Source organism: Halichoeres trimaculatus, unplaced genomic scaffold (genome assembly GCF_033239565.1).
Source record: "Halichoeres trimaculatus isolate MK-OKI-2021-1 unplaced genomic scaffold, fHalTri1.1 fHalTri1_scaffold_12, whole genome shotgun sequence".
NCBI classification, from domain to species: Eukaryota; Metazoa; Chordata; class Actinopteri; order Labriformes; family Labridae; genus Halichoeres; species Halichoeres trimaculatus.
In genome coordinates, this window is record NW_027437190.1 from 13,209,446 (window position 1) to 13,220,469 (window position 11,024).

General features: G+C 41.5%; 1 protein-coding gene across 2 annotated transcripts in view; it reads right to left on the reverse strand.

The window, feature by feature from the left end:
• Window positions 1–10,852, reverse strand: part of epb41l4b (erythrocyte membrane protein band 4.1 like 4B) — a 30,659-nt gene extending 19,807 nt beyond the window's left edge. For both annotated transcript variants that reach the window (XM_074683413.1, XM_074683412.1), the window contains exons 1-7: window positions 9,986–10,852; window positions 7,104–7,208; window positions 6,974–7,016; window positions 6,418–6,496; window positions 6,123–6,167; window positions 2,172–2,224; window positions 121–241 (exon numbers count right to left, since the gene is read on the reverse strand). In XM_074683413.1, coding sequence (XP_074539514.1) covers window positions 121–241; window positions 2,172–2,224; window positions 6,123–6,167; window positions 6,418–6,496; window positions 6,974–7,016; window positions 7,104–7,208; window positions 9,986–10,264 — 725 coding nt within the window. In that variant the 5' untranslated portion in view covers window positions 10,265–10,852. The remainder of the gene's footprint in view (window positions 1–120; window positions 242–2,171; window positions 2,225–6,122; window positions 6,168–6,417; window positions 6,497–6,973; window positions 7,017–7,103; window positions 7,209–9,985) is intronic.
• Between the last annotated feature and the right edge of the window lie 172 nt (window positions 10,853–11,024).

Below are 11,024 nucleotides of genomic sequence, written 5' to 3' on the forward strand. Positions count from 1 at the left end.
TGGACCCCCACCAAGTACATGAGTCAAAGTGTTTATGTGTCTGCGCTTCCAGAGGTACAATTTCTCAATTTGAAATGAAACACAGAAGCCCGACACTGAACTCATGAAAACCAATCTCACCTCAGATCTATCCACCTGCTGAAGATGTCTGCCTCCATAGCCTCGCTCTGTTTGGGAGCGAAACGAAACTCAGACACCAGCACAGGAGAGTGTTCGAGGGGGTCACAGTCTCCCAGCTCACCTAAACAAACGTTGAGAAGTTTAGAAAGTGATAAAGAAATCTGCTGACAAAATTCAAAACTCTCTCAAATATGAATCTGAAAGTACACCATTTGAAAGATGTTACAACACACACTCAATTTACAAAACAAAACCTCAGCTAAAGAACAACAACAATGTAGGCAGCCTGGATGGGCTGGGAGGGGATCAGGAGATCAGGGAGCATCTTAGGATATGAGAAATCAGTGTATCTGCAGTTAAGATGCAAGCTTGCTCCACTGGTTTAGTAACCATGAAGGTTATGGGTGGAATGACAACCTCTCCTTCCACTTCATATATGAACAGTCTGTACTGATGTCTGACACATCCCACAGCCTCCACTCTCTGCGTGAGCAGTGAACTGACAAACAGTACAGAGTCCCTAAATACAAACTGATACATTCACAGTCGGATCAGTTGTGCCATGGTCAGAAACTTACATTTATCTTGATACCAGACAAAATAGTACTGAATAGCTATTTTCTTCTCTTCTGATCTTGTCCTTTACTCAGGCTAGTGGTAGGGATGTCCTGATCACGTTTTTTTGCTCCCAATCCAATTCCAATTTTTTTTATTTTGAGTATCTGCCGATTCCCATACACGATCCGTTCTTTTAGCAATGCATTAAGAAAAAAGAAAAGAAAAAAAAAATCCTACAAGTTGCCCTTTTTGTTTTTTTTTTGATATTATTTAAATGAGGAATCATTCTAGCCAACATGGATATAGCTTTTTTCTCCACTTAGTGCAGCATTGGTTCAACAAAATAAAAATAAAGCTTCTTGTTATAATGACAAAAAAAGTTATATTCTAAGATGAATGATTATATGCTATTATACACATTTTAATTAGAAACAAGAACTAAGGACCCAGGCTTTTTTCGATTCCCTCTCCCCCGATCTCCAATCGATTGATCTCCGATTCCGATCACATGATCGGATCGGGACATCCCTAGTTAGTGGTGTTTTCTGTCAGGAAAAGTCACCCTGCTTTCTGTAAACTGTCAATCACTTTTCTGAAAGACGCCTGGGCTCCCAGCCCAGCACAGCTCTAAATCTCTAGCCAGACTCTTCTCCTCTGTTGTGCCCGAATGGTGGAATGGATTACCGATCTCGATGCGATCTACAGAGTCTCTTTCTACTTTTTAGAGATGCCTGAAGACTCATCTGTATAGGGAACACTTGGGCACTAAAGCTGACCCTTCTCCTCGTTGTCCTCAGGGGAAGAATGAGTCAGAAGGTCTCAGACTCAGCTCTGAGTCAATACTTAGCACTTATCATTGAATGTTGTTCAAGGTTGAATGATAATGCTGCAGTTATTAGCTGTGGTTAGCTATGTCTACATTATTTTACATAAAAAAAACAACTTCTTGCACTTGATGGCAGTACCTTCGGCTGAATAACTTGATGCACTTTATCACACTAAGGTTTTCCTTCTGTCTAAATTCATGCTTGTGTTGTACATTGCTTTTGGACAAAAGTGTTTTTTAAATCAATTTTTTTCTTACAGTGAGTTTCTGACTCAAGCAAATTCAGCAGCACATCCTAAACAAAGCTTTATATAGACCTGACGACTGTCTTGATTTTTTACACACCATGGATATTTGAGAGAAGAACATTGAAAACAAGTCACAACCCAAAACTTCTGAACCACCATGTGTTTAATTTATCTCTGAGTAAAAAAAAAGATAGATTCATAAAAGGAATGAAAGTTTTCATTTTCACATCTACATATGAAAATTTAGATCACGGTATGATAAATGTGGAGAAGTGGTCTCCTGACACATCAAACCTGTATAAAAGTTCTTTAGAAAACAGTTAATAGTAATGTGAAGGCGAATTCATGTATAATTATGGTCAATAGCAGAAAACAAAATGCAATCAGTGAATACAAACGAGTAGTTGAAGTCTACTTACTTTGTAAACAGTAAGCCCCCAGCTCCACAGAGACATCATACGGACATTTTAACCTGATCAAAGCAAAGAGACACAGGTGGTGGGCTGCATTCATAAATGTGTTGGAAAGACATTAAAGTAATGAATGTGTGTGTGTGTGTGTGTGTGTGTGTGTGTGTGTGTGTGTGTGTGTGTGTGTGTGTGTGTGTGTGTGTGTGTGTGTGTGTGTGTGTGTGTGTGTGTGTGTGTGTGTGTGTGTGAAGGAGGAGAGGAGCAACCTTCTCCTAAAATAAGCAGCCCTCTCCTGTTCCTGATCTTGAGCTTTATAATAGAGCTGGACTCGGGGGATCCGTGGCCCAGATAGAGGCGAGAGGAGGGAGAGGGGTAACGCGCTGTCTGAGTGTGTGTTTGTGCATGCTGGTTTGTGTTTATGTGCATAAAAAAATCAGACTTCAGTCAACAGAAGTCCCCAAAAACTGTAATGTAGGTGACCTACGTGAAAACTACCTCAGGTAGGTGTGTTTATCACAGGTTGAACTATGATCTACTTGTCTCACTCTCACGAGGAGTTTTTTTTCTGTTCCAGTTAAGTTGAGGTCAGATCTGAGCACACTGATCAAAGCTTATAGACTTTAAAGGAAAACATCTTAACCCTTTAGATGTATTTATATCTATAAATAAAGTCTTACATTTATCCAATTTATTCTGTTTATGACTTCCCTCTAATAAGACATGTCAAAAATAATTATAGTTATTTACTTTTACTCCGCCAAGCTGTCAAAACGTCTTCATCTTCCTTTCTACTCAACAACGAGGTCAAGATGCTCAACATAAACTCAGTTTGACTTTTATAGATGGACAGTTTTTATTCACCCTTTTTTTATCTACAAGCTGTAAATATAAATGTTAATTCCTGAAAGTATCCCAAACATTATTCTGTGCAATGCCAATGCGGCTCTTGTTTTAGTTTTAGTTACACAGTTAATTTTAACGCCATGAGTCACTGCTTTGTTTGTCTGCAGCTCTTCATGGAGATGTGGAGACCTTGACTTCACATTTTATACTTTATTTTACACGTCATCATAAAACTCACAGTCATTATCTCTGTTGTTAGTAAAGTCTGCTAACTACTGGACTGTTACCACTCATCATTTCAATATGTGCAAGTGCATCTCAGTGAGTTGGAAAATCATGGAAGGCTTTTCTGAAAGATACATGTTAAAGATGCTTTGAGGAGGATTTGTTGTTACTGGACTGCCTCGCCATCCCCTGGCCAGGAGTCTCACACAAACTGTCTTAAAGACGTGACTTTTAACCGGCGTGTATTTGTTTTAGAACAAATTTTCTTTGTTTAAAACAACTTTTTACTGGAAACAACACGACGAGCTAAGGTATTAATCAGTACAGTAACGTAGTGCTGTTGTTTGAAACGTAACAACAAGCAAAGATTGTAAGTTTGTGCAGTACATCAGTAGCCACTTATATGTAGCGCTACTAGCAGCCCCATGCTACAACGTATCCATAGGCTAATGTGACAACAAGCAAACTGTCAGTTCCTACAGTGGTTCAGTAGCCGTCCATATGTAACATTACTGATAGCCTGGTGCTGTGAGACGTGTCAGCAACGTGTAATCTCTGTGAATCCTGGTTAGCTATGTCCTTTCAGTCATCTACCAAGCAGAGCTAACATAACCTCACTCTTCATTTTATTGATAGACCCTCAAGTTTGAACAGACCACTGCAGAATAACTGCTGACTGTGGTCTGTAATTCATAATATTTTTGTGATGGAGAAACTCACTTATACTTCAAGGCTTGAACAAAAGAAGTTTAAAAGTTGTTGGACACCTTGGATTACTTATGCATCTTCATTAAATTTTACTACAACCATCCTCGAAATATGGACCTTATACACCTCTTCCCCTTGAGTGTTCACTAGTTTTTGTTTTGATTTTAAATTTTGAGCTACTAAACTGTACATTGTTTATTGTTGTTAATAAAAGTTTTCCTGACCCAGCTACCATGCTCAGACCCCCACCCCACTTAGACTACACTTTAATTCATCGCTCCTCTGATCGCATGATGTGACATTTTAAACCTGTAAACTTGGGTATATGTCTACACGAAAGCATATTTAATTAAAAATGATTTATGTTCTTTCACTGTTTTACCAATTTGCCTGATTGGGAAAGATGATTTTTACATAAGCACATATACATATTTCCTTTTATTTATGTAGGCAGGGATATAGCCATTCATGTAAGTGTAAACGAAAGTGTTCTTATTTGTCTACCAACTCTGACATACTGTTTGTTCTTACAATGGCTTTGCCACTCTTTATCTTTTAATTTATTTATTTTTAATGTTTGCCATTAATACTTCATTTTATAATACTTAGACAACAGCATCTTACACTTGTATGACTGTATCTCCTTAATTTCTAAAAAATGATTATAAATGGTTATAGATGCAAAACACGTTTCAATTTTGAAAAAAAAAAACAATAATATCATGGAAGGTTAATTTACTTTAGTAGTTTTAATTAAAAAAAATGAAGCTCATATTTTCATATACTATATAGATTCAGTACACACAAAGTGACTTATTTTAAGCATTTATTTTATTTTATTTTATTGTAATGATAATGACCAACTGTTAATGAAACCCCCAAATTTGTATTTCATAAAGTTCAAGTTCTGTGAAACGTCAAATATTAAAAACAAATAGCTTTGCACTCTGCTCAGAGAATGAACTGGAAACACCTGCAAAGGTTTCCTGTCCCTGTAAAGAAGTCTCTCAGTCTGGTTCAGACGACAACACGATCAAAGGGAATCAAAGGGATGACGGACAGTTATCCAAAAGACAGCCTTAGACACCCTCCACAAGAAGGGGGAGCCACAAAAAGTTACTGCTAAAGAAGCTGGCTGTTCGTAGAGTGCCATACTCAAGTATACTACTAGAAAGTCGAGTGGGAGGAAATATTGTGGTAGAGGATGTTCAAGCAACAGAGAAAACCACGGCCCAGAGAGAATTGTCAAGCAAAGCCCATTCAAGAGTTTTGGGGAACTTCATGAGTGAACTGAGGCTGGACTCGGTGAATCAAGTATCAAGGAGTTTGCCTACAACTGTCGCCTTACTTGTGTCAAACAAGTCCTGAACCAGACAGCAGCAGTGTCTCCCCTGGGCTATGGAGCAAAAGAAGTCCAGGATCATTTACCAGGACACTTCTAGTGCAATCTATAATTCCTTCTGATGACCAACTTTGTGGAGATGCTAATTTCATATCCTGTCAGAACTTGGCTCCTGCCCACACTGCCAAAAGAACCAAAAGCCAGTTAAATAACCATGATATCACTGTGCTCGGCTGGTCAGTAAACTCCCAGAGCTGAACCCTGGGAAGAATCTGTGAGGTGATGTCAAAAAAAGGAAGATGAGAGAAACCAGACCAGTAATGCTATCAAAGCAACCTGGACTTCCATAAAACCCCATCAGTGCCACAGGCTGACCTCCATGATCGATCCATTGAAGAAGCCAGTCGTACAAAAAGAGCTCCAACAAAGTATCGAGGGCACTTTAATAACATACTTTTCAGAAGCCCAACATTTATTTATTAAAAATCCTTTTTATCACTTTTGTGTAATCTGTTTCTGAGACACCAAATTTTGAGTTTCAATCACTGTAAGCCATAATCATCACAATTAAAATAAATAAAAGCTTGTACTATTTCAATCTGTGTACTGATACAATACTCAAGTTTCACTTTTTGAATTAAACTACTGAAATAAATCAACTTTTCCATGATATTCTTATTTATTGAGATGCAGCTTTACTAGAGGTTGATGCCCTACGTGGGCCACTCTATTAAAACAAAGCTAAATCTGCCTCCGTGTTAAAGTGTAAACAGATCTGTGGTGCTGTTTTACAGTCATTTCACATCAGTTTAATGTGGCTCGGTAACAATGTAGGAACTTACTTGCCAGAGAGAATATCTTGTCGAAGCTGCAGCACAAACAGATACCTGTTGGTAAAAAAGAAAATGAGCCGTAGAACATAAATCAATTGAAGTATCCCCGGCCTCTCCTTATCCCTGACACATAATTTGTTTTAACAAGTCTCTGTCCGTTTAGCCTTGATTTGAATCTGCCCACAGCAGCAAAGTAATTAGCCCCATATCCCCCCTCGGACCTCTGCACAGGACTCCTGGGAAAACAGTGTGTGTTATACTGTGTGTGTGTGTGTGTGTGTGTGTTCGTGTGTGAAATTTTTACCTTGTAAATTCTTCACGCAGGTTATTTGGCTCTGATGAGTAAAATTTCACTCTGAAGAAGAGTCTGTATGGAGGTCCATCTGAAAGAAACAGACGGGGAATAACTTCATGAAAAATGTGAGTCAGGATGAAAAAGTAGGGATGATGTGCTTAAAACACTGAAACAAATCTCAGGTTATTTGATTATTTTGTCCACTTGAAATCTAATTTTAACTTTTAGCATTTATCATTGCCCGGCCGTAAATCTGTGTTCATCAGCATTTTCAACTCGTCTTACTTAAATGTTTCTTTCCTGTTTTACTTCAATGCCAAACATAAACTCTACTCAGTGAGACAAGAAGCAGCAGACAAGTACAATATTAATTCATCTATTCTTCTCTGTGTATGGAGCTGGTGAGCAAACAAGGGTACGGCTTCTAATGCACGTGTTAATCACCATGTCAACAATGGATAATGCAGCACCTGCTCCCCACTCACCTGCTTCTCCACGGACATACACTACACTGCACCTTTCCACAACACAGAGACCTAATCAGAAACCAGGTGACACAACTTACCTCGGATCTGTTTCTTTATGAACTTGGTCATATCGAGCCAGTGCTGAAAAAAAAATGGAGAAAACAACAATGAACTTAGTGTGTTTGAGATTTTGTTTTGCTATTATAGAACAATCAACTTGTTACTCACTGAGACTTGTTCTGTGTCCATGAACTGCAACCCAAAGTAGTCTGTCTCCACCAGATCTATGTGATACATGATCTGATCAAAGAGGTCCTGGCCTTTGGACTTACTCTGCAAAAGAGCAAATGAAATTCAAGAGCTAGAGCTTTGTCTGAATTTATCAAAACCTCATGTGTTACAGCAGCAACACAAATGGATAAAGTTTGTTAGTGTATATATTTCCGGATATCAGAAGACTTTAAACTCCATTTCTAAAATGTATGATTCAGGAAACAATGTTTGGGACGTTTTAGAAATGTTGAACCCTCAACTCCATGGACTACGAGACTCTCAGCACTGTCTGCTGCACTAAAGCTAAAGCATAGTGAGATGAACTGAAGCCGTGCTGTTGGTCAAAGTCACGATGCTGGCAGCCATATTTGCTGGTGCATGGGATAATTTTAACTCTGAGAAATGTCATATTCAGTCTCAAAATTCTGAGCAGGCTATGAAGTGACTTTCCACTGCGCTGTTTCACAAAGTCCTGAAGAAGTCTGGCAGATCCTTTCTCAATTTAGCAGGGGTGGGAGAAAAAAAAATAATGTGTTGTAGTAGCCGAATTTTTAATTTATGATTTTAAATTATTATTTTTTTCTTTCAAAAATCTTTTTTTTTGTTTAAATTTAAGTCTTTTATTTTTTTCTGTGCATAGGCTTGATTTGAAAAAGTTGAGATGTCAGATCCTCTGATGTACAAAATAAGGCTCTTGATATAGTCTGTGGACATCATCATCATCATAAACCTTTTCGCTTGGTCTGGTGTTAAAAAAAGCAAACTTAAAATTGCAAAAACTTGTACTATCAAAGAATCGCAATTTAAATTGAAATCATAAAAGACTCAAATCGGGAGAAAAGCATATCGTCCCAGCCCTTCGATTTAAGCATGACAACAAATTAGAGACAGGTCTGTTGTGGGTAATAGAAGCATTTGACAAAAGGCGAAAGAGAAAGTGGGTTAAGGCTCAGGCCCTCATTAAAGCTTCTGTCAATCACACACATCACTTTGAACATTATTCACTGCGCAAACGTACAACTATTCCAGCATTGTTGTGTCCCAAACTCCAGACACAAGCAGATCTTTCTCATCACCCTGTGCGAAGAACTCTCACAGTCTGACCCACATAACAAACAGTGGGTGTGTAGAAAGATAACAACCTTGTACTTTGGATCCTGATAACCCATCTAAACTTCCTGGTGTGTGTACGAATGTGTGAGGAAATCAGGGGTATTAAGGGATGGGGGACAGAAACAACAAATCACCAGAACGCGCTTGCTTATTCTGCAGCAGGCTGACTGAAATCATAGCCAGTATCACATACAGATAAGTTGATGTATTACTGTTCTGGCTTTCTTTCTTTTGTTTTGGCTTCAGCCAGCCTGAAGTGACAGACTAATGAGCTTTAATAGGCAAGTTTCAGCTCTGTTCAGTGCACCTGACATGAACAAACTTGTTCCTACACACCTGTGACTAAGCCAGCCAGCTTGACAAGCCCTTTGTCATTTCGTTATTGAAATGGTAACACCTCAGAGGAAGCAGTGGCTGTGTATTATTGCTGTAATCTCCCCGTAGGTAGGTTTGAGACACACTCTCTCCACTCTGTGAACATTATATTCCCTCAGACTGGAGGTGACGCATGAAGGCTACAGCTTCTGTGACACATACACAACCTTTGAAATGAAAACATCTTTATGGGGAGCCACTTACGCACGAATGCCCACACACACTCGCTCATCAGCCCACCTGCCCCCTCACACACACTCGTGGCGCTGGTCTGTGACACAGAGTCCCCACAGTGGAAAATCAGATTTGGGAGTCAGGGAATTGAGGAAGACAAAGGGAGACGGGTGGAGGGAGAAAAAAAAAGAGAAGAGGAAGAAGAAAAGGACAAGGAGGCAGAGTGTGAAAGAGTAAGACGACAAGCAAGGGGAGCAAGACAGAGGGGATGTGAAAGAAGATTAAGAGTGGAGGGGGAGAGTGCTGGCGGAGGATCAGATACAGGGAAACAGCGAGAAGAAGAAAGTGAGAGGGAGATGCAGTGGGAGAGCAAACACGAGGGGGCAGCTTCAGGTCTGTGCTCAGGTTTCTCTGCAGTCAGAATGGGGAAGTAATGTGATGGATTGGCTGATCATAACACCATCTGGAGCTGCACCTCTTACTGTACGCTCAGAGGCACACTCACCAACACTAATGCAATATAAATCACTGTGCTACTTCAGGCCCTGAAACTTTGGAAACTTATCTTTACTGACAGATGAATTTCAGGCACAAGATGCTGATTAAAGATTTGATGTGTAACTTGATCTGCACAAAGGGTTATTAATTAATCAGACTCACAAAACCGAAACAAGCTATGCCTCATGTCCGATGTCATCATGTTGCTAATTTCATCTGCCTATTAGTCTAAACCTTTAAAAAAATCTAGTTATGTGAATAAATAGAGAAGAAAATTTAAAATCTTGGAAATTAGACACAACAAGTTTTGGGGATGCAAAATCTAGTCTGGAGGAAACAACAACTCACTTTTACTTTTACTCTACTCAGGATATGATCAACTCCACTTTGCCTCAACTGCTATAAAACGTGAGCTCATTTATTCTGCATATGAAAAGCTGGTCATCATTTTAGAGCAAGCGGATTGACATGAGGCTTAATTTGATACATCACAGCTCATTAAGTCCCAGCATTTTTCCACGGGACCATCAGAAACCACTTCAACGACCCCAAAAGGATCCTCGGACCGCATATTGACACACACTGACCTGGGCTACCACCTAGTCCTGCTCCATGCACTCTGTTTACACACTGTGCCGGCCACTGTAAACACACCAGACAGGCTTCAGCGCACTCACAGGCAAATCCACATTGACATCCGAGCCGTCCAGCAGCAGGACGCGGCAGGTGATGGTGGTCCTCGCAGTCCCTGCCGCTGGGATGTGGACCGACGACCCCCCGGTGACCACAGCAGGTGCGTGGACGACCTGCTGCTGATGTGCCAGCAGTAGGGGGTTCCCGGACACCCCTCCTCCCCCTCCTTCTCCTCCTCCTTTGCCATCATGTTCGTCCCCTCCTCTCGTCTGGAAGCGGCTCCGGGAGCGGCGGCTGAACGTCCGGCGCAGAAAGCCCATCATCTTCCTGATCCACAAGGCGAACAAGTCCGCGTCGTGCTGCTCCGCACAACAGCCCGTGCAGCCGGGGTCCTGCTTCTGCTGCTCCCGCCTCCTCCTCCTCGTCCTCCACGGGGCGAGGAGTCACTTAGCAGGCACGGAGGAGACTTCAGGGCTGCCGATCACTCCTCAGGCTGGATGTCGGCTGCAGAGGGGGCACTCCGGCCGCATACTAATGAAACAAACGCAGATCGACCACCGAGGAGCCAACCAGTTGATTTACAACCATTCGGCCGGGTGTGGACGACAGGACTGTGTTACGGAAATACAACCAGCCCTCCTCCTCCTCCTCCCCCTGTCCTGTCCGCTCCCGTGCACCTGCCTCCTGCTCTGCTCGCTGTTGCGCACAGACTCTAAAATCCCGGACAATTCCCGTCCGACGCTCCGCAGTGGGGCTCCAGGATCACACAGGTCTCGGGAGGGGGAGGAAAGTGTTGACACCTCTGGACTGGGCCGGACTCTGGTGGTCGTTGTTACTCTTTCACACCGGCGAACCGAAACTAGACTACCTCACAGGTAAGAGTCAACCAGCGAAACTGGGCAAACAGAGTGATCTGCGCCTGCGTAAAAACACAGCGCAGAACAAACTTCTGTTCCTCCCGACAGACCGACCCATCAGAGCCAGATAACCAGCGCCACCTGTCTGTCATGGGTCCGCCTGGCGTGGGAACACCTATTAGTGGATCAAGTGATTCCCGAGTGGGGTCCATGGGGGCCAAAGGGT